Below are 27,086 nucleotides of genomic sequence, written 5' to 3'. Positions count from 1 at the left end.
TTTAGTAGAGACGTGGTTTCACCATGTTGACCAGGATGGTCTCGATCTCTTGACCTCGTGATCCACCCGCCTCGGCCTCCCAAAGTGCTGGGATTACAGGCGTGAGCCACCACGCCCAGCTATTTTTTAATTTTTAAATGAAGACAGGGTCTTGCTCTGTCACTCGCCTTCCAGCAATTCTCACGCCCTGGCCTCCCAAAGGGCTGGGATTACAGGCATGAGTCACCGGCCATGAATCCTCAATTCTTAACCACTTTTTGAGGCAAGGGATATTTGGTCACTCAGAACTTTTCAGCCTGCAATCCTTCCATAATAACAATAATTATTACTTATTGAGCATGTATTACCTACCAGGTGATTTTGATACATCATCTCATTTTCAATGTAGCTATCACCCATATTTCACAGGTGAAAAAACTTAAGTTCAAAGAGGTTAAGTAATTGGCCTATGGTAACCAAGTGTAAGTGATTCAGCCAGGACTCAAACCCATGTCTGATGCAACTATATCTAAATAAAATGAACAAATACTCATCAGTTCTAAAATATGGGCATCCCAAAACAGCAACCTTAGTTTCTCTCCTCTTATGCCGTGGCTTCTAACTCTAATTCCTTTCCTGCACAGGTTTCCCTGTCTCCTTTCAGTCCCAGGGTCAACTCTGCCATTTCCTCACCATGTGCATCTTCACGTGCACTGCTCAGCATGCAGCCATCAACCAGGGCCAGGTATGGACAGCTGAAAGCACAGGTCCCTGAGGGCAAGTGTCTGGTGCCTGGGAGGCCTGAGGGAGAGACGGGAGTTCAAACCCTAAGTACCAGGGTTCTAGTGTTACAGTTCCTTCCTCCAGCTGGACTGGTATGCCTGGGTTCCTAATGCCCCATGCACAATGCGGATGCCCCCACCCACCACCAAGGAAGACGTGACAATGGCCACAGTGATGGGGTCACTACCTGATGTCCGCCAGGCTTGTCTTCAAATGACCATCACATGGCATCTGGGTCGCCGCCAGCCGGACATGGTGAGAGGGGACTCTTAGGAGAGAGAAATGACAGAAGGAAACATCAGAGTGGGGGTCTGGGCTCTAGATTCGATTGTCTTTAGAAACTGATTGATGATCCCTTTGTTCTGTCTCAGGTGCCTCTGGGGCATCACAAAGAAAAATATTTCTCAGGCCCCAAGCCCAAAGCTGTGCTAAACCAATTCCGAACAGATTTGGAAAACCTGGAAAAGGAGATTACAGCCCGGAATGAGCAACTTGACCTGCCCTATGAATATCTGAAGCCCAGCTGCATAGAGAACAGTGTCACTATCTGAGCCCTAAAGTGACCCCGCCTGCAATACTTCACATCGGCTTTAGGACTGACATTTCTATCTTGAATTTCATACTTTCTCCTAAGTCTCTGCTGCTAAGGCTCTATGTCCTCCCCCAGTTAAACTCCCTACATTAGTATCCCACTAGCCCAGGGGAGCAGTAAACTTTCTCTGCAAAGGCTAGATCATATTCTAGGCTTTGCAGGCCACATAGTCACTGTCAACGACTCAGCTCTCCTGCTGCAGCATGAAGGCAGCCACAGGCAATATGGAAATGAGCATGACTATGTTCCAATAAAACTTTATTTATGGACACTGAGATATGAATTTCACATCACAAAATAGTCTTCTTTTGGTTTATTCAACCATTTAAAATGCAAAAAAAAAAAAAAAATCTACAAACAAACAAATGTGCTTTGTTTGAGACATTAACAGGCAGGCTACAGACCAGATTTGGCACTTGAACCCTGCACTAGCCTGAGGCCCTGACCCTGCTTCCAAAACATCCAAGGTCATGGAGCAGGGGGATTTCTTAGAAAAATCAACCACCTCAGCTTCATGCCTGGTGGCCAGCATACAGATTCCTGGCTCTACTCTTTAGCAATTTCCTTCCACCCATATTTCTCCTATTCACCCATGTACCTCAAAAGTGTCTGAGTAAGAATAGTGTTTTTAGGGCAGAATAAAAACCACTGCCCCAAAATGGCTTCCTTGCCCAGACAGTCCCAGGTAAGAGGCATGTATTTCATGTTTCAAGGCCACTTTCCCAGCCCCTTTAACACTCTAGGATCTATGTGTTTCCCACATTCCAAGTTCTCTTTTGCAAGCCTTTTAAGAACAATATGCACAAAATAAATAAGAACTACAAAATTATTCTAGCCAGCGACAGTATTTCCTTGTTTGGTCCTGGGGTCTCAGGGTCAAATGATCCCTCTCAATTATTCTGAGGTCATTGTCCTCATTAGAGTGGGTACAGCCTGCTCAGTGCAAAATTGTGTGTTTGTGTGTCCCTCTGCGCCCAGGCTGGAGTGCAGTGGCCCCATCTCGGCTCACTGCAACCTCCGCCTCTCGGGTTCAAGCGATTATCCCGCCTCAGCCTCCCGAGTAGCTGGGATCACAAGCACACGCCAACACACCCGGCTAATTTTTGTATTTTTTAGTAGAGACGGGGTTTCGCCGTATTGACCAGGCTCGTCTCGAACTCCATACCTCAAGTGATACGCCCGCCTTGACATTCCTGTTTCTAAATAATTATTACAGATCTGTCACTCACCAGTTAAGTATACAAACAGCTTTTTTTGGAGGGGATAACCTATTTATATTTTTTAATATTGTGTTCTACGTTATTCAAAAGACCTATCATCAGTTTCCCTAGTTTAAAGTAGAGAAGCCAAGTGACATCTTTGTATATTTAACAGAACTGCTCACCTTCACAACCAGCTCATAGTCTGCTTTCCCTGGACTTTTCCTAACCGCCCATTTTTCCTGGATCTGGCATCTAGAGTTACAGTATTTCAAATGTGATGATAAAATATTACTTAGGAGAAAAAGTTCCAATACTAATAACCCTCAGCAATTTTAAAGCGTTCTAGCCACACCAGAAGGGGATCCTAACTCCTTTATACTGTTAGAATCTCGATTTTTAAAAGGGATGAGTAAAGAAGAGATAGAAACGCTCCCTGTTGGTGAAAATCCGTCTCACTTACCATTTTCCCAACACAGGAGAGAACCCGAGACTAAAGTATCAGAGGTAAAAATCAGATGGTTCCAATCCTCCGATCTTAAGACCCCATCGCGCCAGTTACCAGGAGCTCCACCAGTTAGAATTTTTCCCCCAAGGCCGGGTTATTGCTAGTTCCTCGTCACGTGACTCGCCAGACTTGATCACGTGACATGCCAGCTCCTTCCATTCCTGTTCGCAGGTGGAGGGGGACCAAGAAACCGGAGGCCCTCGCTCTTCCAGTACTCACGCCCCAGCTACAGAGGTCAAGAAGGGTTTTCACAGAAGCTGTATCGGTTTCAGCCGGCGCCGTCTCCCATGAAAGTCCCTAGAGGAGCCCAGCCTTGTCTGCCTGCCACCCCCGGGCGGGATGGTTGAGGCCGGGGCCACGCCCCCTCCGCAGCCCGCCGAACGCATCCTCGGCTTTCTCCCACCGCTTTTCCAGCCCGGTTGCACCTTGGCGATCTCCGACTCCCTTCTTCATGGCGTCGCTCCTGTGCTGTGGGCCGAAGCTGGCCGCCTGCGGCATCGTCCTCAGCGCCTGGGGAGTGATCATGTTGGTGAGGGGACTCCCCGGCAAGGATCCGAGAGGGCCTGAGGGGTTCCGGGCTGGGAGCTAGGACACTCTGGGCCGCAGGCAGGCCGAAGGAGCCGGGGATCAGCTGGCCCCGGGGGAAGAGACAGAGATTGGAAAATGGGAACTGGAGCGAAGGGCCCTGGAGTGGGAGGAGCTGGGGCTGGTAAATGTGGAGACCCCTCAAGACAGGAGAAACAAGAGCGGGGTTCCTGAGAGGTGCTTGAGTTGAATGGAGGACATGGGGGGAAAGAGAGTGCTTGTTTTAGAAACGGGTAGTTGGGCCTTGTTTCCCCAGTAATCCACCCACCGCCACTTCAAGAAGAAATGAATATGTAGAAGTGCCGGTTCTCCCTCCCCTCTTCCGCACTGTCCCGTGATGGTGACGCCTCCAGGGAGGACGATCTGCTGGGTTCCTGGGAGAGATGGCTTGGTCAACCTATTCCTACCCTTGCCTCAGCCACCTGTCTCAGTGTCACCACCTCACGCCCTGTTCCAGGTGGCTGAGTCCGAATCCAGTAACCACCACCTCGTTTTGGTTAATCTCCGGCTCGGGTGTTGTAGCAACATTAGAAATGGGAGGGGTTTACGAAGTGAACGTGAGGGCAGGTGCCTGAATTCAACAACCTACCCATTCCCCTTTTCCAGATAATGCTCGGAATATTTTTCAATGTCCATTCCGCTGTGTTGATTGAGGACGTTCCCTTCACGGAGAAAGATTTTGAGTAAGTAGTCGGGTGGGGGAGGCGGGCTGGGAGCATGTGGGAGGAGGCGAGGCCGGGTGATCTGGGCCCCTAGGTTTAGACAACTGGGAGAGGAGAGCTGTTTTCTTGAGAACGTAGTTAGGAGCTAGGGAGTCAGACCTCAGCCGCCATCCCAAACCCACCACTCGAGGTGTGGCGTCTTTAGGTATTTTACCTTTCCGTCCGTCTCAGTCCACCTCTGCAAAATGTCAGCTATAACAGATCTCAGCCCATGGGATGGTCGAGAAGACTGAATAATACACGTAAGAGCGCCTAGACCGCTGCCGGGCACATAGCGCTCGGCAAGTGTTAACTGCTCTTAATGTTTGACACCTTTGCTTCATTCCCACCCCCAGGAATGGCCCCCAGAACATATACAACCTTTATGAGCAAGTCAGCTACAACTGTTTCATCGCCGCGGGCCTCTACCTCCTCCTCGGGGGCTTCTCTTTCTGCCAAGTTCGGCTCAACAAGCGCAAGGAATACATGGTGCGCTAGAGCCCGGGAGCGTTTCCCAGCTCCAGCTCCTCCTCTATTTAAACACTCCCTGCACCACGTGACCCCGGCCGCGTCCCACCCTTGCCGGCGCCCTCTGCGGGACTGGGTTTCCTGAGCGAGACTGAATCCCGTCTTCTCCCATCCCTGGCATCGGCCCCCTTAGAGAGGGCTGGGGCTGGGGGGGCTGTTCCCTCTTTCCACCCTTCTCTGCGTCCCGAATCTCAATAAAGAGAATCCGCTCTCTTAAGCCCTATGTCTGTGCTTCAGTGGGGACGGGCACGGGGCTGAGGCGGGAGGTCGGATTCGGCCCGAGGAGTCCCGACCCCTGAGCGGAAGTGGAGTGAAGTGGCGCGGAAGTGAGGCTACGGCTTTCCCCTTCGCCCCGAGGCGTCGGGCGGTCTAATCAACTGCGTCTGATGGGGCGGGGAGCCGCCGGGTTTCAGCCTATCCGCTGCGGGACGGGCGGGACTTCCTGCGCGGGGGTCCGAGTCGCTCCGTCTCCCGGCTCTCCACGGTTCTGGCTCGCGTGTAGCGGCGGCAGCAGCGGCGTCTCCGTGAGGAGGCGCGCGGGACCATGACGTCAGCGTCCACAAAGGTTCGACCTCCCTCGCGGACAGCGCTCCCTGGCGGCCACGGGAGGGCGGGCCCCCCATTTGGCGCGTGGCTCTTCCGCCCCGGGCGGGGGGCGGGGGGCGGGCGAGAGCCGAGCCTGGGGTGGGGCTAGGGGCTCCGGGCGGGATGGGGAGGGCGAGCGCCGGCCCCCCGTGACGCTGCCCCGCCCCCAGGTCGGGGAGATCTTCTCGGCCGCCGGCGCCGCCTTCACGAAGCTCGGGGAGCTGACGATGCAGCTGCATCCGGTGGCCGACTCTTCCCCTGCGGGGTACGTGAGCCCGGACGGGGACGTGGACGCTGAGAGCGGGCGCTCGGACGCGGTCACAGACACGGACCCTCTCTAGCACAGGGACAGACGTTAGTTTCCCTTTGTGCCTGGTACAGCAGAGTAGGTGTTAATAAATGATCGCTGGATAAGGAAATGAATGACAGATGAAAACACAGGCCCGTAGCCCAGACACCTCTTTCATGGTTCTCCCTGCTGCGAACGGGCCGACCACAAACCACCACCACTCCCAACCACCCCAGTTTATGGAATTCCCCCAGACGGCTACAGGCTGTGTTCGGAGGCCCTGTCTGTAAAGCCCCCTCCTGGCGAATTGGTTTTCAGTGCGCTATGTACAGCAGCCGTGTAACGTTGATGATGGAGAGGGGTGTTCTAAGGTGGAGGCGATTGGGATTTGTGATTGGGGTCCTCCCCGTTCCCGCAGGGCCTCAAAAGCTTTTTTTCCTCCCCTATGGAGGATCTCTTAATGCATCCGTGGAAAGGGTCCCAGAAGTCGGGAGGAGGCGGCTGGTTTGCTGTGGGACACATAGCCTGTGGGCTGGCCCCACACCCCTCCTCCCATTTTTGCTATCCCCCCCTCTCCCCTTCTGACAGTGCGAAGTGGACGGAGACGGAGATAGAGATGCTGAGGGCTGCTGTGAAGCGATTTGGGGACGATCTTAATCACATCAGCTGTGTCATCAAGGAACGGACAGTGTGAGGGAGGGTGGCTGCCAGAAAAGGGGGGTGGGCAGCTTTCTTCCTCCTTACCCAAGGCTCCATCGTCCTCAGAACTCCTTTCCAGCTCAGCTGCTTCCCTACTTTGTTGCTAGTTTTGTTAGAATCCCCTTGGGGACTGAAAGAATAGAATTGTCACCGTTGGTCAGAATTTCCTAAAATGCTGTGGTAATCCTTCCAAGAATGTGAAATTTAGGTTGCCTGAGATACTCAGTTACTGTATTTGATGATGGAGGTCCCCTGGTTATTTATATAAATTTTGGGGGACCCTACTACAGTGTTTCCAGGGGTATGATGATCCTGAACTAGTTGATCAGTAAATCGAGATCCACCTGTAAACCACCAAGCCTTACCTGATGTCTCTCCCAGAAGAGAATTCGGAGTCCCCACTACTCAGTTCAGGGACTCCACTCCCAACACTCCATCCACCCTGAGTGAGTGCAAAGCTTCAGGACAGTGAGAACCCTACCAATGGGTTGGGGCCCCGACCTGGATTCTTAGGAAGGGACTCCCTGAACCCCTTCCTCTCCCCTCCCTTCTGTTAGTCTCTCTGATGACTCCTTTCCTAACCTCTTCTCTCTTTTCTGCAGAGCTCAGATAAAGGCCACTGTGAAACGCAAGGTATATGAAGACTCTGGCATCCCCCTTCCAGCTGAGTCACCCAAGAAAGGGCCCAAGAAGGTGGCATCTGGTGTCTTGTCACCTCCAGCTGCTCCTCCTCCCAGCAGCTCCAGTGTCCCTGAGGCCGGGGGTCCCCCCATAAAGAAACAGAAGGCTGGTGAGGGCTGTGGAGTTGCTGCCTAGGGGTTAAAGGTCCCATCTGAGGTTCAGTGAGAGAAATGGGCCTGGGTCAAAAAAGGGTCAATCTCTCTTCCTGTCCCTGTGGAGGTTCCCAGAGAGGGGCAGAGGGGAGGGGAAGCACGAAGCTTTGGGAAGCTCGGGGTCGGGGGAGAGGCTGTCAGGGAAACCTAGAACCTAGCTTATGTCCCCCTCCCAGATGTGACACTCAGTGCTCTGAACGACTCCGACGCCAACAGTGACCTGGTGGATATTGAAGGGCTAGGAGAGACTCCTCCAGCTAAGAAACTCAACTTCGACCAGGGTAGGAGTCTTTGACCCATACAGCTGACGGGGTGGGGAGAGAGTGCTCACCTGGATGGCCGGGTAGGGTCTCCACAGGGGCCCCTCCCTTGTATAGGGCTTTCAGAAGAAAAGGTGCTCTCACAGCACAGGGCATTGGGTCAGTCCATAGCAGGGTGTTTCAGGGAGGTGGGACTGGCCTCAGAAGCACACTGGGGGCTCGCTCCATCTCGGCCCACTTTACTTCCTGTTCCAGACAGCCTGACCCTGGATTCTGGCCTTCTCATGACTTCTGCTGATCCTCCTCTCCTCTCCTGCTGAGGCTTCCACCTCTGACCCCTCTCACTGTTCATGCCAGACCTGTGGATCGCCTGGGACTCTGAGCAAGGCCTGCACGAGAAAGGGCTGAAAGGCTGCTGGGGCTGCCACCTCGCTGTTCCCACATAAGCATCTGCTCCCAACCCCTTTAACCTTCATCTGATGGACATTTTTATACAGAAAATAATAAAGATTTCCCTCTCAGCTTCGTGCTGCCTGCTTCACATTATTAACAGGAGAGGGCTGTCCCCTTTCCTCGGCCTGTAGGGGCTCAGCCCCTCCTCAGTTGCTCTCGCCACCCTGCCTGCAGCAGCACAGCCAATATTGGCTGACTTGCTTCCTTGTGCCAATATTTCTGTGCTGCTAGAGCCAGGGAAGCTGGGTGTGGGCAACAAAGACTTCACTTTGTTCTCTGGAGGCAGAACTTACTCCCAGGGTCTCTGGCCGTCAGTATTCTTGAAACTGCCCCGAAAATTTTAGAGGGGCTGTTTCCAGTGCTTGCATACCCCACCTTCTCTTTCCCCACCTGGCAAGAAGTTTGTCATAAGGCCCCAGATGTTTTTTGTGTCACTTCTCCAGGACGGCCTCCCAGGGCCAAGCCTCGGCGGTGCCTCCCCCACCCTCGCTCTAACACCACAGTGTGGTTTGGACGTGGCCACAGTGCCGTACAAACCACAGTGTGCTGCTGGGGCGGGAGCAGGACCGGGTGGGTTGAGAGGAAGAGCACACAGCAGTCCCGGGAAGACCCCAGCACCACCTGCAGGAGCAGGGGGAGAGAGAAGCCTTAAAAGGCAAACATGGCCCCCCAAAATGGTTGGGAGGAACCAGGGACAGGAGCTGAGCCGGCAACTGGAAGGAGAGGGGCCACAGGGATGAGCTCACAGTGTAGTAAGATTGGGCCACCTTCCCTCTGTAGGGACTCAGCTCAGGGGATCTCTAGGGTAAGGTCGGAGGCAAAAGAAACAGGGAATGACTGGGGGGACCAACAGACTGCCTCCTGTCTCAGCAAGGGCAGGGACCCAAGGCTTCCTGTGTCCGTCCCTCCCCTCCCTGGGTCAGAACCCAAGAGAAAAGCAAGGAGAGACAGAGGGCCAAGGCCAGCAGGGTTGGGAGTTGGCAGTCCAGAGGTGGTGGGGCCGGAACATGGTTGGGAGAGGGGGGCCGGAAGTCGCCCTGGGCCCTGGGCCTGCCACAAGATGGAGGCCAAAGGCAGGAAATGGAGACCAGGGGGAAGGGGAGCAGCAGAACCCAGGAAGAGGGCCATCTGGACCTGGGGGGCCAGGTATTCAACCCCCAGTGCTGTTCCCACTCCCCAGGGCCCCTCAGGACCTGAGCCTGCCCCCACAGCAACCTCCATCAGCCCATCCACCAGGCCAAGGCAGGCGGGCCCACCCCAGAGAGCCACGTTTAAGCTGAGACAAACATGCCTCTCCCCACCCCCAACGCCAGGCCTTCCCTCAGCCCTTTTCTCCTGTCCAGGACTTGATTTTTTAAAAATACCCCTTAGAAAGCAAAATTCAAGGGCCAAAATCCCTTCTGCACGTCAAAATATTACCCCCTAAAATCCAGAAGTTACCCTCCTATATCCCATGGCATCTTTTACCGCCCCCTCTTCCGACACACCCCCCAAAACTCTGAGCAATCTGAAAGATCTAAGGTGGTGTATGTAAGCAGTCTTTTTAGGCCCCCGAAGATGCCAGACCCCTCCCCGAGACCCCTCTTTGTCCTCCATCAAATTCTGCGAAGGCCTCCTGCTCCTCCTCCACCCTCCAGAGCCCCCAAACTAAGAGTTGCCCTCAGCTCCCACCTCGGCAGAGCCTTTGTGGGGGTGAAAGAGAAATTAAACACTATCCTAATGGCTGGGGATGTTGAAGGGCTCTCTGGTCTCAGCCTTTGGTTTCTGTCTGGGGGGCTGCAGTTTAGGGGTGTAAGAGAAAGCCTCTCCAATCATCCCCCCCAATTCCAAGACTGACAAAGCCCAACCCCACCCCAGCACGCACCTCCAAACCTCCCCCCAACCGCCATGTCTCCTGAAAACAGAGGACACTTCCCTCCCCACTTACCTCAGCTACTCTCCCCTGAGATCCTGGTCCCCTATTTTGAAAAGAGCAAAATTTGGGGTGCATCCCTCACATTTGGGGTGCAGGAGAAAGGAGCCGCCCCAGTCGCATCGCTGGCCTCCTTCCTCTCGGCTGGCTCAGGGGCTGGGGAGTGCCCTGGGGAGGGGGCACCCCCACAAGAGAGCTCAGGAGGGGGTTCCTCCACTCCCAGTCAGAATTGGGGACACCCCCCCAAAACCCGTCCCAGCCCATCCGTCTCCAACTCGGCGGGAGAGGCAGCTGCAATGCCCCAGTCAGATTCCCCCAACACTACATTCCTCACCCTATCTAGAGGGGTCCTGGGGTCCCCAAAAAATCCCAAAAAAATCTAGGATGTTGGGGGGACGGTCCTGGACTAGCTCCCCAAATTTGGGGTCCTCAGATAGCCCCGTTTTTTCAGGAAAATTCCGTCTTTTGCCTGCCTCCCGCCAGCCCTGCTCTGTCCCGATGCCAATTTTGGAAGTCACTCCCTCCTTCCTCCTCCCCGTCTCTCCAGCACCCCCCCCCCACCACCGCTCGGGGGCTAGGGTCCAGGACACCTGGCTTCCAGACCGGGGGAAGCACTCTTCAAAGGGCTAGGGGCCAGGAGGTCAAGCTCATTGCCCCTGTCTTAAGGAAGCAGGAAAGCCCGATCCTCCCTTCCCCTCCCCCCTGGCTGGTCTCCGTGGTGGTTTAGGAAAGCCTGGAGGATTGGAATCTGCCATTGCTGTTGCACAGGCAGTTTTTTTTTCTTGGGTTGGGGGGGTGGGCGGTGGGAGGGAGAGAGGGGAGGAGAGTCGAAGAGAGAAGGGACCCAGGCGCGAGGAGCTGGCCTGGCTTACCCTGTAGCCCCGGCTGCCGTGGGGAACCCCTCCCCCCGTCTCACCCACACTCCCAGTCCTCTGTCTGCTTTCTGTTTGGGGCTCATACTAGAAAATTAGGGTACAAGAATCACCTACTGTACCCCACCAGTACCCCTTCTTGCCACAGTTCCAACAGCACTGCTCTGATCAGGGGTGTCCACTTTGCCAAGAGACACCCCATTTTCCTTCAACTTCTCCCAAACTTACGGTGTGCTCCCTTAAGAAAGTGGGGTTCAGAGTCTGAAACCACCTTTTCTCCTTCTCGTCTCCTTCAAGCCACATAATAATAAAAGGAGATACCACACCCTTTCCAAGTTTCTCCCTTCGAATCCTGGGCTTATTTGGGGGTTCACGAAAGAAATTTCTAGAATCCGGGGTGAGAAGTCACCATAAGCAAAAGACATCCCAAACCAGGATCGTGCTCCAAATTAAGTGAACCCCCAAATCAGTCTCATATTTTGATCATCCCTTCACTTCACCAAAAGCATCCAGAGTGATAAACCCCCTCCCCCAAAGTAAGGACATCCCAGAACTTTAGTCTCCTGTCCTCGTGGCCCTCACCTTGTTTCTCCCCCAGGAAAAAGCATCTTGGGTATTTGTGCACACACAGGAATAGCCCACGTCAAAGTGAGTTTCCACAAGACTCAAATATAAAAGTTTGCTCCCCCCCCAGGACCCCCAATCACAGAAAGCCTTGAACCTGCTCCCAGCCTCCTATAATATTCCACCTCAAACTAATTTTTAAAACTCCAAATTGAATTTCCTGTCCCCCAAATCTAATCTGAGGCTTGAGACTTAGATGGCACCCCAAAATAGACTGCACCCCCAAATCAGCAGGAGTACTTTGGCTCTGCTAATAATCCAAGATGACACAGATGAGCACACTCTCTAAATTGTGGGTGTCAGAACCCCCAGAATGAATGTAGCTTCAAAATCAGCTCCGTATCTGAAATTTACCCTGCAGGCCCTCAAAGGCTGAGTGCAGCCACCAGTGCTCATAACAAGCAAATCAACTCAACAGCCCATAATAAACAGCCACCCCACAACCGACCAAATAATACTCCATCCTGATGCCAAAGGGACCCCCTAGTCTAATTCCCATCCCCAAGCTGGGCAGAGACCCAAGTAACCCTCACATGTCAAAGCCACCTCATCATCCTGAATCCTTAGTGGTCCCCAATTCCTGGGTTCTCAGCTGTTCTTTCATGCATTCAAATAAAAACACACTCCGGTCTGAAGTGGGGGTCCCCGGACCTGATATCCAGCCCCACGGGCCATCATCGGTCATTCCTAGCCAACTGTACACTCTGCCCAGCCCATATCCGTGAAGCTTCTGCTTTGCGGCTGGATTCAGCTCTAGCACCCCTGCTCCCAATGAGCCTTTCCTTGCCTTCCCGCAAGCTCTCCTGAAAGAAAATATGAGGGTGTGATCCATGCCCATCTCTCGGACCAGGGACTTCAAATTAGGGTTGTTAGCCCCCTCCTGCCCTCTCTCCCTCCTCCCTTCTCTTGTTTACCCCACCCAATTTTAATATTAATGTTCAATTAAAAGTCACCTCCAAAGACATCTGGGTGACAGTGGCTAGCTTAATTCGAAAAGAAATTCCGGAGTTCCATGCTCAGGTCCCGCTTCGTGTCTCACCCACTCCCCTGGCTCCCACAGCCCGCGATTTCTCACCTCGGGTAGGAACCCCAGCCTGAGGGAACAGTCCCCTCGGTCTCCTAACTCTAACTCCCTCCGCCCAACCCTAGTCCCCTCCTAGGAGACAGAGGTGCAAAATAAACCCGCGCAAAGGGGAGGAGGCTAAAGGTTTCAGCCGACCAGACCGAATGGATCCTGCGCCCGGGTCTGACTGAGCGCACCCCCGGCCGGGTGGAGACGAGGGGCGAGACGAGGCCGGTGCTCGGCCGCCCCCTCGTGGAAGGAGCCGCACATTGCCGAGCCTTGCCTACTTGCCGCGCTGGACCGCGGCGTCCCGCCAGTCTCCGAGCGCTGCCGACGGGCGGGTACCCGAGGCCCTCGAGAGCGGGGACTGGGGGAGAGCGAGCGGGCTTTGGGCGGGAGTCCGTCTCTCTGGGTCCCCTACAAGGACTCGGAAGAGTTGGGAGCGAGAGAGGCCGGACGCCTAGGTCTCCCGAGCGTCTCTCGCCCTCCCGCCCCCACCTCGGGGCTTTCCCCACCTCCTCGAGGGGAAGCAGCTGGCGGAGCCGTCCGGTCGCAGGACAATGGAAGGAAACCAACTAGAAATCATATCCGCTCTCTCCCTACCCCGCCCGGCCAGAGCCCCCCTTTTTGTAGGGCCGGGTAGAGGAGCCTGTCATTGACACCACACCCTTCCCCTGTCTGAGACCCCACGGGTGCCCACTGTCGCCTCCCCAAACCTGCTGTCTCGTTGGGCTCCCTCTTTTCTCCCCTAACCCAGTAAAAGAGGGGGAGAGGGGGTTGCTGTACGCACTTTGTCCTGCAACCAAGGTTGACTCCTGGCAAACCCTCCCAAAAGCCAACACACAAATTTTCACTGGCCCAGGCCTTCCGACGAGTCAGACTCCCGTATTTCCAACCTCAATATCCCTAACCCCCTCCCCAATTCCAACATCCCCGTCCTCGTGTCCACCTGCAGTGACCCAAGCCCCCCTACGTTACGACCACCCCTGGTTTCTGAGGTCCCGCCCTCGAGACGGAGACCCCGCCCTGGGCTTGCCATCTGGAGAGCGAGGGAGGAAGGAAGGATACAGACCCAGGCGTTCACCCCACCTCCACCCCCGCCCCCGACATCCCGGCCAGATAAAGGAGCCGAGGCCAAGAGGGGAGAGAGACCCCGCCCCCCTTAAGAAGAGAAGTTGCGGCCCCTGCGGGACGGGGGTAAGAACGAGAGACTGAGGGAGCCAGACTTCTGGGTCCCCGAAGAGGGTTGGGGCTTGTGGATGGCAGCAAGCCTGAGTCCCAGAAATTGGGCTACACTAGGGACTGGGGACTAGACCGGAGTCGCAGAATTCCGTCGTTCGGGGAAGGGAGCTTCGGCTGGGATTTGGAGGTGTGTGGACCGCAGGCCGTGAGGTCTCTAGGTAGGGTCGGACGCTGGGACGCAGGCGAGCAGAGGGAAGTGGCGGTGCTGAAGGGGTGCTGGGAGTCGAACCCAGGGTGCTGGACGCGGGATTACCCACGCTCAACAACGACGCAGCGATGTGGAACCTTCAACTGGCTCCAAGCGCTGTGGGATCTGGAAGAGGCAAGGGAGCGATGGTGTCGTTGAGGGCAGAATGAGCAAGAAGAATTAGGAGGGAGGCTGCGTGTGCCGGGGCTAGGGGCTGGAGGCCCGGGCTCTAACTGCACCTCGGAAGGAAAAGGCAAACAGAGGAGGGAAGGCGTCTTAGGACTGCCTGGATCCAGCGCACTTTCCACGGCCTCTGCAGGCCTGCGTCGCTATGGGTTCCCCCGCCGCCCCGGAGGGAGCGCTGGGCTACGTCCGCGAGTTCACTCGCCACTCCTCCGACGTGCTGGGCAACCTCAACGAGCTGCGCCTGCGCGGGATCCTCACTGACGTCACGCTACTGGTTGGCGGGCAACCCCTCCGGGCACACAAGGCAGTTCTCATCGCCTGCAGGTTAGAGGGGTGGGGCCTGCGACGGGGGCGGGGCCAAATGGGAAAGGGGCGGGGCCAGACGGCCGTTGAGAGGGAATCCGAAGCCAAGTCTTCCAGAAGCTGGAGACCGAGCGTCCCAGAATTGGGGGCGGGATGATCGTGAGGAGGTGGAACTTCTTCAGGGGGCGGGGCTTCCTAAAACGGCTAGTGCCTCCCTTGGTTCCCCAGCCCCTAATAGACCCATTTGCTCTCTTTCCAGTGGCTTCTTCTATTCAATCTTCCGGGGCCGTGCGGGAGTCGGGGTGGACGTGCTCTCTCTGCCCGGGGGTCCCGAAGCCAGAGGCTTCGCCCCTCTCCTGGACTTCATGTACACTTCTCGCCTGCGCCTCTCTCCGGCCACTGCACCAGCAGTCCTTGCCGCTGCCACCTATTTGCAGATGGAGCACGTGGTCCAGGCATGCCACCGCTTCATCCAGGCCAGGTGAGAGCCTGGGTCGGCGTTCTCTGTGGGTGAGGTGGTGCCCCAGGTGTTAAGGGCAAAGGCAGAGGTTGGGAAATGGCACTAACGTTGATCACACTTTCCCCAGCTATGAACCTCTGGGCATCTCCCTGCGGCCTCTGGAAGCAGAACCCCCGACGCCCCCAACAGCCCCTCCACCAGGCAGTCCCAGGCGCTCTGAAGGACACCCAGACCCACCTACTGAATCTCGAAGCTGCCGTCAAGGCCCCCGCAGTCCAGCCAGCCCAGACCCCAAGGCCTGCAACTGGAAAAAGTACAAGTACATCGTGCTAAACTCTCAGGCCTCCCAAGCAAGGAGCCTGGTAGGGGAGAGGAGTTCTGGTCAACCTTGCCCCCAAGCCAGGCTCCCCAGTGGAGATGAGGCCTCCAGCAGCAGCAGCAGCAGCAGTGAAGAAGGACCCATTCCTGGTCCCCAGAGCAGGTACAGAGTCTAGAACCTCTAGGATTTGTCAGAGCTGGCCTCAGCCAGGAGACAGAGCCATTGGGCCTTCGTGGTCAGGAGGAAAGGAGACAGGGTGGGTTTCAGAGACACTATCCCACCTTAGGGAGTTGGCCAGGGACCAGGTTTATCCAGCAGGGTGGCACTTTGGCAGTACAATGTACATAGTTTTTTGGTCAATATTGGCTCACCTCCAGAGGGCAGGACTTTGACTCCAAATTTCCCAGGAGAGATTCCCCCACCTCCCCGCCCACTCACACTGTCCATACAATCTCTTTTAACCCTTTCCTCTGGGCCTTGCCATCTGCCTAGGCTCTCTCCAACTGCCGCCACTGCGCAGTTCAAATGTGGGGCTCCAGCCAATACCCCCCACCTCCTCACGCCCCAGGCTCAAGAGACCTCTGGATCCCCCTCTGAGCGAGCTCGTCCATTCTTACCAGGTAAGAGCACTTCTTTCCTGCCTTTTCTCCCATGACTGCTCCAGGCAAGTTTGCAGCAAAACAGCTCCCCAGAAAAGCCTATTCCAATGGTTCCTAAACTTTACTACAAATTAGAATCACCTAGGAAGCTTTTAAACTCCCACCGCCCAGGTCATGCTCCATAGATTGAAATATCTAGACATGGGAATGAGTCATCAGCATTTTTTTAAAGCTCCCCAAGTGCTTCCAATGAGCAGCAAAGTTTGAGGATTTCTGGCCTATCCCCTTTCAGGGCTGAATGTTCAGCCCAAAGCTTGTCAGGGACCGTCTTGCAAGCTGTCATCCAGAGTGGTACAAGTGAGGAGGAGATTTTAGCCAGGCACGGTGGCTAATGCCTGTAATGCCTGCACTTTGGGAGGCCAATGCAGGAGGATCACTTGAACCCAGGAGCTCGAGGCCAGCCTGGGCAATATGGTAAGACCTGGTCTCTACTAAAAATAAAAATAAAAATTAGCCAGGCATGGTGGTATACACCTGTAGTCCCAGCTACTCAGGAGGCTGAAGTGGAAGGATTGCTTGAACCCAGGAAGTGGAGACTGCAGTGAGCCAAGATCACATCACTGCACTCCAGCATAGGCAACACAGCAAGACCCTGTCTCAAAAGAAAAATGGAGAAACAGAAACCTCCTCCCACTAGCAGGGGCCTCCACCTACCACCACTATTTTTTTTTTTTTTTTTTTTTTTTGAGACAGAGTCTCACTCTCTCGCCGGGCTGGAGTGCAGTGGCACAGTCTCCGCTCACTGCAACCTCCACCTCCTGGGTTCAAGCTATTCTCCTGCCTCAGCCTCCTGAATAGCTGGGACTACAGGCACACGCCACCACACCTAGCTAATTTTTATATTTTTAGTAGAGACAGGGTTTCACCATGTTGGCCAGGATGGTCTTGATCTCTTGACCTCGTTCGTGATCCACATGCCTCAGCCTCCCAAAGTGCTGGGATCACAGGCGTGAGCCACCTCGCCCAGCCACCACCACTGCTATTGAAGAAATTCGCTGAGTACTCTGGAGGCAGACAGATATGGAGTCAGATCTGGCTCATCTTACTATCTTCTTATTTGGCCTCAAGCAAGTCAAACCAATCCCAGAAGTCTTAATAATAATTGGGAAAACAAAAGCTACAATGTGGCTTGAGGATTCACTATTACCTAGACAGCCTTCATTAATTACTATGGTTGCTGTTACCCACACCCCTTGCCAGGAAGTGAATTTTTCAGCTGCCAGAACTGTGAGGCTGTGGCTGGGTGCTCATCGGGGCTGGACCCCTTGGTTCCTGGGGATGAAGACAAACCCTATAAGTGTCAGCTCTGCCGGTCTTCCTTCCGCTACAAGGGCAACCTGGCCAGTCACCGCACAGTGCACACAGGTAGAGGAGGAGAGGGCCCTAGCATTCAAGCCCACAGCTGTCCTTGAGCAAAGTGCCTGACCTCCCATCTTCCCTGCCTCCAGGGGAAAAGCCTTACCACTGCTCAATCTGCGGAGCCCGTTTTAACCGGCCAGCAAACCTGAAAACGCACAGCCGCATCCATTCGGGAGAGAAGCCCTATAAGTGTGAGACGTGTGGCTCACGCTTTGTACAGGTACGAAACCAGCCTCCAAGCGGCTTCAAAGGCAAACCTGCAAGAGGTGGGGCGGGCCAACAGGGAGGGTTCTTCTGTCTCTCCCAGAAACATGACTTGAAATCTCCGCCCTCCCAGGTGGCACATCTGCGGGCACACGTGCTGATCCACACGGGGGAGAAGCCCTATCCTTGCCCTACCTGTGGGACCCGCTTCCGCCACCTACAGACCCTCAAGAGCCACGTTCGCATCCACACCGGCGAGAAGCCTTACCACGTGGGTACCCAACCTGGCCTGCTCAGTGCCTTAGAATTACCTCTCTTTTGCCTGGGGGTGGGCTCCGAGAGATGCAGGCCTTGCTGTCTCCAGATCTCTTAGAAATGGGCAGAGGCTGGAAGAGTCCAAGCAAATAAGGGTGGAGGCTGGGAAAAGGGGTGGGCAGGTATAGAAGTGACGATCCTCGGCTGGGTGCCATTTTCTCAGAGAGGAGCTAACAAGTGGAAAAACCTTTGCTAAATAAGGTGGGGCCTGGACCCTCAGCCACACCTGAGGATTTGGCAGGATGTGAGAGTCAAAGAGCTCACCTTCCGCTGGACAGTTCCCTCCTGGGAGAGCTGGACAGCACCCCCCCCCCAATACCTGAAAGGTGGTTGTGGATGGGGCAGGCCCTGACCTGGCTGTCCTCCCACAGTGCGACCCCTGTGGCCTGCATTTCCGGCACAAGAGTCAACTGCGGCTGCATCTGCGCCAGAAACACGGAGCTGCTACCAACACCAAAGTGCACTACCACATTCTTGGGGGGCCCTAGCTGAGCACAGGTCCAGTCCCCACTTGCTTCCTGTGGTGGGGGAAAGCTGCAGGCTCAGGCCTTGCTTCCCTATCAGGCTTGGGCATGGGGGTGTGCAAAGCCACTTTGGTATCAGAAATTGCCACCATCTGAATTTCTCGCTGGGGAGAGCAGGGGTGGCAGATCCCGGCTAGATCTGCCTCCGTTTTGCTGGTCAAAACCTCTTCCCCACGAGCCAGATTGTTCCTGAGGAGAGAGCTAGCTAGAGGCTGGGCGAGGAGAGAGACTGGAGTTCTGGTCTCCCTAAGGGAATAGCCCTCCACCTGTGGCCCCCACTGCATTCGGTTTATCTGTAAATATAATTTATTGAGGCCTTTGGGTGGCACCAGGACCTTCATTCTATTCCATTTCCCACTTCCCTCTTCCACAAGTGTGATCAAAAGTGACCTGGAACACAGAAGGTGAGGTCACAGCTCTGCTGGCAGAGATTACTAGCCCTCGGCTCACTCCTTTGGCTTGGGTGTTTTATATTATTTCCCTCATAACTTTTATCTTTAGAATTGTTCTTTCTCCTGTTTGTTTGCTTGTTAGTTTGTTTAAAATGGAAAAAGGGGTTCTCTGTGTCCTGCCCCTCTAATTCTAGGTCTGGAACCTTTATTTGTTCTAGAGCAGCTCTGGGAGCACGTGGGATTGTGGAATTGGGTCAGGAACCCTCTCTGGTATTCTGGATGTTGTAGGTTCTCTAGCAGGCTAGAAATGGATGTAGACATGTCTCTGTTCTTCAAGAATGATAGGAACCATTATGTTGAGCTTAAAATGGAGGTAATAATAAATGCGTCCTAGAGGCTGTGGGTGCGGGGGATTCCATATCACTCCAGGTAGGGGCCGGCAGTTTTTTCTGCAAGATGGTCCAGAAGCTAAAATGTCCGATTAATCTGGGCACTTGGGTTTGGCGCTGCTGTATCCATCTATAATGGTTAGAGCCCCAGCAGGGCTTAAGTTCAGCCCGTCATCCTCCCACAGGGGGCCTGTTCTTAGCACTGAGTTGATCGCTCCATGGGGGAGAGATCAGAAATTCCTTATCAGAGATGATGTGACCTTTTCTGACTCTGTACACTCTCTATGAATGTTATGACCTAGGGAAGAATCATGAAACTCTTTACCTTGATTAGATGGTAAAGAGTCTTGACCCAGCCTACACTATGGAGGCATCTGGGTTTGAATGTTAATTGGGGTTCTCTCTACTGAGTTGAACCCCTTCTTCCTTTACTGGGTTTTGGACATCTTCTGGCAAGTGTCCAGATGCCAGAACCTTCTTTGCCTCTAGAAAGTGACGGTGCTTTGTAACCTTACCTTAGAAAAGCTGGGTCTGTGACCTGGTCTTCCCATCACTGCATTCCTGTCCGGAACCAGTGAATGCATTAGAACCTTCCATAGGAAAAGAAAAGGGGCTGAGTTCCATTCTGGGTTTGCTTTAGTTTGGTTGAGATTATTGTTGGCATTACAGATTTAAAAGATTGACTAGCTGATAGGCCAAAGGCCTGTTCTAGTTGACCGAGTATCAGGTAGGATTAAGGGGTTGGCTGAGGGGTGCAGTTTCTGGTGTAGGCCAGGTAGGTAGAAAGTTAGGAATGGGATTGTCTCTTGAATGGGTGGAGTCTCTGAAATGTTAGAAGATGCCCTGAAGCCTGGATTTATAGTTCTGCCCCTAGCTGCCCTGGGGCCTATTTGATTATGGGACATGGGTGGAAAGTAAGAAGCACTTTTGAATTTTCGGGGTAGAACTTAAACGATAAGTCAGTACTAGTGGCTATCACCTGGGGACTAGTGAGAAAGCTGCTCTGGTATCCCTAAGGGAATAGCCCATCCCCTGTGGCCTCCATTGCAGAATTAAGGAAGAAGGGAAGGTAGAAGAGTATGTAAGAAGGAACCATGGTTTCTATTTAGCAGATTGGATGGAATAAAGAAGCCTTTCTGTGCTGCCTGCTGTGTCCTGGGTTCTTGCCTGGTGAGGGGGTGGAGGGGGGGCTTGGGGACAAGGGAAGAGAGCTCTTCCTCCTGGATAACATCTTGGATTCTGTACCATTCCCCTGTCCCTTTCCACCAGACATCTGAAATAGTCCTTGTTGTCCCCTTCCCTGCCCTTGCCTTCCTGCTCATTGTGTAGGAACCAGTGACTTCATGAAGTTTCGCCGGAGCCACCTGCATCCTGCCACTCTGAAGTCACTTCCTGCCTGAGGTGTGGAGGCGGCAGGGAGAAACCAGGAAGCCGCTAATAATACCAAGAGGCTGGGGCATGCATCTGTGAGGGGGATCTTAATACTCGGGACATGCCTCCACCACCAACAAAAAGGACTAGGATTTGGGTCCCTTAAGGACCACAGAGGCTGGAGGTGGCACTGAGAAGACTGAGTTAGAACCAACATGCCAGCCCACCCTCCCCCAGCAAGGGGATCCTGAATCTATCCCGGGTCCAGTGCATGCATCTCCCACCCTTTCCCCTGTCCTTTGTGTTGCTGGGTGCAATCTCTGTTCTGCCCCATGGGCAGAGGTGAACCTTCCAATGGCCCACCTCCGTCTGGGCCTTCCAATTCCTCATCTGTGAAAAGTCAGTTAACATAATCTCTGCAACTCCCTCCAACACTGAAAGGTTGTGGTTGTCTTAGTCCATTTTCTGTTGCTTATTACAGAATACCTGAAGCTGAGCAATTTATAAAGAAAAGGAATGTATTTCTTACAGTTACGGACACTGAAAATTTTGCCCAGGGTCCAGTGGCCACATCTGGTGATGGTCTTCTGGTTGGTGGGGGCTCTCTGCAGCACGGGGTATCACATGGGGGGTGGCAAGTATGCAAACACTGCCAGCTCAGGTCTCTCTTCATCTTCCTGTAAAGCCACCAGTTCCCTTCCCATGATAACCCATCATCCATGAATGGCAGAGCCCTCAGGAGCCAGTCATCTCTTAAAAGCCCCAGCTCTCAATACTGTCATGTTGAGGACTAAAAGTTTACCTATGAATTTCTGGAGGAGACATACAAACCATAGCATTCTGCCCCTGGGCCCCCAAAACTCCTGTCCTCACATACATTCATTTCATCCCCATAATCCCAAAGTCTTAACTCACTGCAGCATCAAAGTCTCATCTGTGAGTTAGTGAAATCAAAACCAGTTATCTGCTTCCAAGATACAATGATGGGAACAGGCATAGTGTACACATTCCTATTCCAGAAGGGAGAAATAGGCCCCCAAGAAAGTCTGAAACCCAGCAGAGCCAACATTACATCTTTTTTGCCAGGGGGGCCGGGGGCTTGAGTCTCGCTTGTCACCCAGGCTGGAGTGCAGTGGAACAATCTCGGCTCACTGCAACATCCGCCTCCCGCGTTCAAGCGATGCTTCTGCCTCAGCCTCCCAATTAGCTGGTATTAGAGGTGCCTGCCACCACACCCAACTAATTTTTGTATTTTTAGTAGAGATGGGGTTTCACTGTGTTGGCCAGGCTGGTCTCAAACTCCTGACCTCGTGATTTGCCCTCCTCAGCCTCCTAAAGTGCTGGGATTACAAGTGTGAGCCACTGCGCCCAGTCAACATTATATTTTAAAGGTAGAGAATAATCTTTTTTGGCTACATGTGATATCTTCTGACACAGGGTGGAGGTTGGATCCCCAAGGCTTTAAGCAACCCAGCCCCTATAACTTTGGTGAGAGGGCTGGAGTCTGGTGCCTGAAGCTTTCCTGGGACTGCCTACTGCCTGTGACTCCGAAGTTCTGGGGGCCTGGTGGTGGTCCTGCTCCCACAGCTCCACTGGGCATTGCCCTACTGAGGACTCTGTGCACTGGCCTTGGTCCGATGGCTCCACCAGGGATTACCCCAGTGAGGACTCTGCAGTGACCTCACTTCCACAATTCTAATAGGCATTGTCCTGGCAGGCACTCTCTGAGGCAACTTCACTATCACATTTCTGTTGGTCATTGCTCTGGTGGGGGCACTCTCCAGCGGCTCTGCCCCTGTGACAAGTCTCTGCCTGGGCCCCTAGGCTTTGAACAACATCCTTTGAAATCTGTGTGGAGGCTGCCAAGCCTTCACAGCTCTTACATTCTGCAAGACTGCAGAATTAGCACCACAAGGATGCCGCCAAGGTCTATGATTTGCACCTTCTGGAGCTTCAATACAAGCAACACCTGGGGCCACTTAAGCCCCCACCAGGCTAGGTGGGCCGCAGAGTGTTACACCGGGGCATGGGGTGCAGAGTCCTGAGGTAGCCCTGGGCGGTGGAGCCCATGGAGGGTCTGTCTCCTGAAACCCTCTGTCCTCCAAGGCCTCTGGGCCTGTGATGGGAGGGCCAGCCTCAAATATCTCTGAAATGACTTCAGGGACTTTCTTCATTTTCTTGAGGAATAGCACCTGGCTCCCTTTCAGCCATGTTAATCTTTTTCTTTGACAAGCAGTGGCTTAGCCACACCCTTGGATTCATCTCCTGAAAATGCTCTTTCAGCCTCTACCACGTGGCCAGGCCAAGAATTTTCCAAATTTTTCCACTCTGTTTCTCTTCTATGAGATCACTATAAGCAGTTAGAAGAAACCACACAACAGCCTCAGCGTTTGGCTGGTTAGAAATTTCTTCTGCCTGCCAGATACCCTAGTTCATCACTCCCAAGTTCAGCCTTCCATAAAGCCCTTGGGCATGGACACAGTTCAGCCAAGATCTTTGCCAGTTCATAACAAGGATGGCCTTTACTCTAGTTTTCAATACCTTGCTCTTCAGTCCCATTTGAAACCTCATCAAAATGGCTTTTACTTCCATATTTCTTTCTTTTTTTTTTTTTTTTTAGACGGAATCTAGCGCTGTCTGTCACCCAGGCTGGAGTGCAGTGGCACAATCTCGGCTCACTGCAACCTCTGCCTCCCGGGTTCAAGTGATTTTCCTGCCTCAGCCTCCTGAGTACCTGGAAGACTACAGGCACGTGCCTAGGAAGCTTGGCTTATAATGAAGGAAGAGGAAATCCAAGTCATTGGTGTTATGGAGAATGGGAAGGACTGCGGGGCGGAGGGGGGGGGGCGATGTTGGCCAGGGGCCTGAGGACCAGTTGGGTAGGAGAGAGCTGACTGCTCCAGTGGCCAGGGTCATAGTTTGTCTCTTTAGTCTATCCCACCATGAGATCAAAAAAGGTGGTTAGGAAGTGACTGTTACTAGAGGGCAGAGGAAAAAGTTCCAGCGCCAGTGAGGAAGAAGTAGGTGGTGTCGGCAGGACCCTGTGTGAGCTTACAGCCGCCCTTCCTCTCCTCAGTTATTTTTGGTCTCTGTGACCTGTAGGTTTCCTGTTAGTGGGAACAGAAGGACAGGAACGACTTCCCACTACAGAAATGAACGCTGGGAGTCCAACTGATTCCCCTTCTCTCTTCCCTTAGCCTTTGAACTTCTCAGGGACCCAGGCCTCTAGATCCGCGTGGACAGGGCTGCGCGTTAGTAGATTCAGGCGCTCGGACAGATACTCCGTTTGAGTCTCATCTCATAACCCCTCCCCTACCCCCAACAGGGCCTTGCAATTCAGGAACACCTCATTAAAGCAAGACAGTGCGTTCCTCTCCAGAAGCGGTTTACCCACCACTAACCCTTCCGTGTGGTCTGAGTGCTGAAATGAGGATTAGTTGGCCCGCTAGGGGAAGAGGAGACGGAAGCACCCCGGGAGCTTCCCGGCAGTCCCCGCGTCACGTGGGGCCCAATCTAGTCTGCCTCCTAACTCCCCTTCTTACGCATGCGCCCTTTCACTGCGCGGGTCCCAACAAAGCCTAAATCCCGCCCTGCCCGGGAGCCCGCGTCCTGATTGGCTAGCTCTGGACCTGGATGTTAGCCTGTGTGGCCCGGCGCCGACACCCCAGAGATAAAATAGATCTTCCATACGGAGACCGGCGCGCCCCAGGGGTGTGGCCCAAACGCAGTTCCGCCCTCTGGCTCCCAGCCAAACATTGAGCCGGGATCGATCCGGCCCCAGCCTGGACTAGCTCAGCTCCGAGGCTGGGGAACCACGCCCCCGGGAGCCTACGGCCTATCCAGCGCGGGCCTGGTCTTCAGTCGTACATCGCCCCCACTTGGGAAAAGGTGCATGGGCCTCTCGCCGCCTCGTCGGGTCCTTCCTCTCTACCCGCCTTTCCACACCCTCTCGGCCCCGAGCCACCTGGCTGCGTGGGTGGGTGTGCAGAGGTGCGGCGTCCAGAACCCGGCTCCCGCAGAGGCTCTGGGTAGCAAGCAGCCCTGTTACCGCCCAGATGGTGCGTGAGGCCGAGCCCCCCGACGGGGGCTGGGGCTGGATGGTGGTGCTCTCGGCATTTTTCCAGTCGGCGCTGGTGTTCGGCGTGCTCCGCTCCTTTGGGGTCTTCTTCGTGGAGTTTGTGGCGGCGTTTGAGGAGCAAGCATCGCGCGTCTCCTGGATCGCCTCCATAGGAATCGCGGTGCAGCAATTTGGGAGTGAGTGCTGTGCCTGGATCTGGCGGACTTCGACCCTCGGAAGGGAGAGGGAGTGCGGTGACCGGAAAGGGGAAGGCGAGGGGTGGGAGATGCAAGCGGGGAGACGCCCGAGATCTTCTTGCAGCGCCCCTTCCACTTCCTCAGGCCCGGTAGGCAGTGCCCTGAGCACGAAGTTTGGGCCCAGACCGGTGGTGATGACTGGAGGCGTCTTGGCTGCGCTGGGGATGCTGCTCGCCTCTTTTGCTACCTCCTTGACCCACCTATACCTGAGTATTGGGTTGCTGTCAGGTGAGAGCCTGCACAAGGGCAGAAAAGTCAAATGCTTAGATGGTTGGTTGGTCACCTCCTTCCTGCTTCTTCCAAAAGGTTCAGGGAGAAGCTGAGGGAAAGTTTAGCTAGCACCTGTGCCCAGAAGGCAAATCTTAAAAGGAATGACTAAACCTACAAACGTGGTGAGGAACTAGGAAATTCAAAGATGATGAAATCTGGCCGGTTGCTAAACCGACAAACATGGTGAGGAATTAGGAAATTCAAAGATGACGAAAACCGGCCAAGCGTGGTGGCTCACGCCTGTAATCCCAGCACTTTGGGAGGCTGAGGCAGGCGGGTCCCTTAAGGTCAGGAGTTCCAGACCAGCTTGGCCAACATGGTGAAACCCTGTCTCTACTAAAAATACAAAAATCTGAGCGTGGTGGCACATGCCTGTAATCTCAGCTACTGGGGAAACTTAGAAGAATCCCTTGAACCCGGGAGGTGGAGGTTGCAGTGAGCTGGGATTGCACCACTGCACTCCAGTCTGGGCAGCAGAGCGAGACTCCATCTCAAAAAAAGAAAAAGAAAAAAAATGAAACCAATTTACAAGCCCAGGGCTAATTGGACTGGAGTGTAAACGGAAGAATTACTATAAAATGGCGCTAGGTACTGTGACTGTGAAATCGACATCGTTATTCTATTTACAGCTGAGGAAACGCTTTAAAGCTTATACAACTTGGCAAATGAAGGTTACACCGCCAGAAATGGTAGAGCCCAGGTCTAACTCCAAAGTTTGGTGCCAGTTACCTTACAGACTCTGTCTCTAATCCTCACAATCCCAAAAAGCGTATTATTACATTTTGCAGTTGTGAAGGTTGAGGCTGGGGGTGTTAAGTAAAATACAAGGTTACACAGCTAGAAAGTGTCCAAAGCAAGACTGTATCTCAGGTCTGTGGGATGCCAAGTTAAGTACTACATTCTGCTGCTGGGCAATGTGGGGATTACTGCGTGACCTGAGCTCCCTAAGAGTCCCTAACCCCGACCGGAACAGTGGCTCATGCCGGTGAGCACTTTGGGAGGCCGAGGCGAGTGGATCATGAGATCACGAGTTTGAGAGCAGCCTGGCCGATATGGTGAAACCCCGTCTCCACTAAAAAAATACAAAAAATTAGCTGGGTGTGGTGGCATGTGCCTGTAATCCCATCTGCTTGGAAGGCTGAGACAGGAGAACTCCTTGAACCCAGGAGGCAGAGGTTGCAGTGAGCCAAGATCGTGCCACTGCACTCCAGCCTGGGCAGCAGAGTGAGACTCCATCTCACAAAAAATTAAAAAAAAAAAAAAGTCCCTAACCCCACTTCTTCCTTTTTGACAGGATCTGGCTGGGCCTTGACCTTCGCTCCAACCCTGGCCTGCCTGTCCTCTTACTTCTCTCGCCGTCGATCCCTGGCCACCGGGCTGGCACTGACAGGCGTGGGCCTCTCCTCCTTCGCATTTGCCCCCCTTTTCCAGTGGCTGCTCAGCCGCTATGCCTGGCGGGGGTCCCTACTGCTGGTGTCTGCCATCTCCCTCCACCTGGTGGCCTGTGGTGCTCTCCTCCGGCCACCCTCCCTGGCTGAGGACCTTGCTGTGGGTGGTCCCAGGGCCCAACTCACCTCCCTCCTCCATCATGGCCCCTTCCTCCGTTATACTGTTGCCCTCACCCTGATCAACACTGGCTACTTCATTCCCTACCTCCACTTGGTGGCCCATCTCCAGGACCTGGATTGGGACCCACTGCCTGCTGCCTTCCTACTCTCAGTTGCTGCTATTTCTGACCTCGTGGGGCGTGTGGCCTCTGGATGGCTAGGAGACGCAGTCCCAGGGCCCGTGACACGACTCCTGATGCTCTGGACCACCCTGACTGGGGTGTTACTAGCCCTGTTCCCTATAGCTCGGGCTCCCACAGCCCTGGTGGCTCTGGCTGTGGCCTACGGCTTCACATCAGGGGCGCTGGCCCCACTGGCCTTCTCCGTGCTGCCTGAACTAGTAGGGACTAGAAGGATTTACTGTGGCCTGGGGCTGTTGCAGATGATAGAGAGCATCGGGGGGCTGCTGGGAGCTCCTCTATCGGGTAAGTGGAATGGGGTTCCTAGGGGATCAAGGCTGCATGTTGCACAGCTGGGGGAGCCTATTTTTTTGGTTGTTTTTTTTTTTTTTTTTTTTTTT

At 54.1% G+C, this 27,086-nt stretch overlaps 5 protein-coding genes and 1 long non-coding RNA gene across 15 annotated transcripts in view; 5 read left to right on the top strand and 1 right to left on the bottom strand.

The window, feature by feature from the left end:
• ALOX12 (arachidonate 12-lipoxygenase, 12S type) overlaps window positions 1-2,183 on the top strand; it is a 15,748-nt gene extending 13,565 nt beyond the window's left edge. The window contains exons 12-14 of the mRNA XM_017531723.2: window positions 624-724; window positions 847-1,017; window positions 1,134-2,183. Coding sequence (XP_017387212.1) covers window positions 624-724; window positions 847-1,017; window positions 1,134-1,313 — 452 coding nt within the window. The 3' untranslated portion in view covers window positions 1,314-2,183. The remainder of the gene's footprint in view (window positions 1-623; window positions 725-846; window positions 1,018-1,133) is intronic.
• LOC108306630 overlaps window positions 1-3,182 on the bottom strand; it is a 10,980-nt gene extending 7,798 nt beyond the window's left edge. For 2 of the 3 annotated variants that reach the window (XR_005200837.1, XR_005200836.1), the window contains exons 1-3: window positions 3,017-3,155; window positions 950-1,030; window positions 673-780 (exon numbers count right to left, since the gene is read on the bottom strand). This is a non-coding gene — a long non-coding RNA (uncharacterized LOC108306630). Of the gene's footprint in view, window positions 1-672; window positions 781-949; window positions 1,031-3,016 lie in introns of all 3 variants that reach the window. The other variant, XR_001826211.2, reaches the window with a different exon arrangement.
• A 68-nt stretch (window positions 3,183-3,250) lies between these two features.
• Window positions 3,251-5,090, top strand: RNASEK (ribonuclease K). The gene is made up of 3 exons (XM_017531751.2): window positions 3,251-3,590; window positions 4,253-4,329; window positions 4,704-5,090. The coding sequence occupies exons 1-3, from the start codon at window positions 3,513-3,515 to the stop codon at window positions 4,843-4,845; spliced, it is 297 nt and encodes a 98-aa protein (XP_017387240.1). The 5' UTR covers window positions 3,251-3,512; the 3' UTR covers window positions 4,846-5,090.
• Window positions 5,091-5,295: 205 nt separating this feature from the next.
• On the top strand, window positions 5,296-8,064 carry CUNH17orf49 (chromosome unknown C17orf49 homolog). 4 transcript variants are annotated; one of them, XM_017531746.2, is made up of 6 exons: window positions 5,296-5,440; window positions 5,631-5,725; window positions 6,338-6,439; window positions 7,051-7,238; window positions 7,458-7,562; window positions 7,797-8,062. In XM_017531746.2, exons 1-6 carry the CDS (start codon window positions 5,420-5,422, stop codon window positions 7,859-7,861), a joined length of 576 nt encoding a protein of 191 aa, XP_017387235.1. In that variant the 5' UTR covers window positions 5,296-5,419; the 3' UTR covers window positions 7,862-8,062. The 4 variants fall into 4 exon arrangements, with proteins under 4 accessions (XP_017387235.1, XP_017387236.1, XP_017387238.1 ...); XM_017531747.2 differs by having other exon boundaries at window positions 5,306-5,440; window positions 7,801-8,064; XM_017531749.2 differs by lacking the exon at window positions 6,338-6,439 and having other exon boundaries at window positions 5,306-5,440; window positions 7,801-8,064.
• A 5,512-nt stretch (window positions 8,065-13,576) lies between these two features.
• On the top strand, window positions 13,577-21,484 carry BCL6B (BCL6B transcription repressor). 4 transcript variants are annotated; one of them, XM_017531736.2, is made up of 9 exons: window positions 13,577-13,662; window positions 14,214-14,404; window positions 14,643-14,864; window positions 14,971-15,324; window positions 15,655-15,782; window positions 17,022-17,186; window positions 17,270-17,400; window positions 17,518-17,655; window positions 18,071-20,148. In XM_017531736.2, exons 2-9 carry the CDS (start codon window positions 14,226-14,228, stop codon window positions 18,185-18,187), a joined length of 1,434 nt encoding a protein of 477 aa, XP_017387225.1. In that variant the 5' UTR covers window positions 13,577-13,662; window positions 14,214-14,225; the 3' UTR covers window positions 18,188-20,148. The 4 variants fall into 4 exon arrangements, with proteins under 4 accessions (XP_017387225.1, XP_037595612.1, XP_017387224.1 ...); XM_017531735.2 differs by having other exon boundaries at window positions 13,597-13,834; XM_017531734.2 differs by having other exon boundaries at window positions 13,597-13,865.
• Window positions 21,485-23,559: 2,075 nt separating this feature from the next.
• SLC16A13 (solute carrier family 16 member 13) overlaps window positions 23,560-27,086 on the top strand; it is a 5,114-nt gene continuing 1,587 nt past the window's right edge. Inside the window, exons 1-3 of one of the 2 annotated variants that reach the window (XM_017531739.2) lie at window positions 23,560-24,629; window positions 24,774-24,917; window positions 26,254-26,991. In XM_017531739.2, coding sequence (XP_017387228.1) covers window positions 24,431-24,629; window positions 24,774-24,917; window positions 26,254-26,991 — 1,081 coding nt within the window. In that variant the 5' untranslated portion in view covers window positions 23,560-24,430. The remainder of the gene's footprint in view (window positions 24,630-24,773; window positions 24,918-26,253; window positions 26,992-27,086) is intronic. The other variant, XM_037739683.1, reaches the window with a different exon arrangement.

The sequence above is a fragment of the Cebus imitator genome, unplaced genomic scaffold, assembly GCF_001604975.1.
Source record: "Cebus imitator isolate Cc_AM_T3 unplaced genomic scaffold, Cebus_imitator-1.0 Scaffold72, whole genome shotgun sequence".
Classification (NCBI taxonomy): Eukaryota; Metazoa; Chordata; class Mammalia; order Primates; family Cebidae; genus Cebus; species Cebus imitator.
This window is presented reverse-complemented; position numbering and strand designations above follow the sequence as displayed.

Excerpts from the sequence above, each read along its gene's own strand:
- CUNH17orf49 (XM_017531746.2), top strand. The coding sequence starts at position 5,420 with ATGACGTCAGCGTCCACAAAG. Across the intron at positions 7,239-7,457 it reads CATAAAGAAACAGAAGGCTG|ATGTGACACTCAGTGCTCTG; the intron begins GTGAGGGCTGTG and ends TCCCCCTCCCAG. Across the intron at positions 7,563-7,796 it reads GAAACTCAACTTCGACCAGG|ACAGCCTGACCCTGGATTCT; the intron begins GTAGGAGTCTTT and ends TTCCTGTTCCAG.
- BCL6B (XM_017531736.2), top strand. The coding sequence starts at position 14,226 with ATGGGTTCCCCCGCCGCCCCGGAGGGAGCGCTGGGCTACGTCCGCGAG. Across the intron at positions 14,865-14,970 it reads CACCGCTTCATCCAGGCCAG|CTATGAACCTCTGGGCATCT; the intron begins GTGAGAGCCTGG and ends CACTTTCCCCAG. Across the intron at positions 17,187-17,269 it reads TCACCGCACAGTGCACACAG|GGGAAAAGCCTTACCACTGC; the intron begins GTAGAGGAGGAG and ends CCCTGCCTCCAG.
- RNASEK (XM_017531751.2), top strand. The coding sequence starts at position 3,513 with ATGGCGTCGCTCCTGTGCTGTGGGCCGAAGCTGGCCGCCTGCGGCATC. Across the intron at positions 3,591-4,252 it reads CCTGGGGAGTGATCATGTTG|ATAATGCTCGGAATATTTTT; the intron begins GTGAGGGGACTC and ends CCCCTTTTCCAG. Across the intron at positions 4,330-4,703 it reads TTCACGGAGAAAGATTTTGA|GAATGGCCCCCAGAACATAT; the intron begins GTAAGTAGTCGG and ends TCCCACCCCCAG.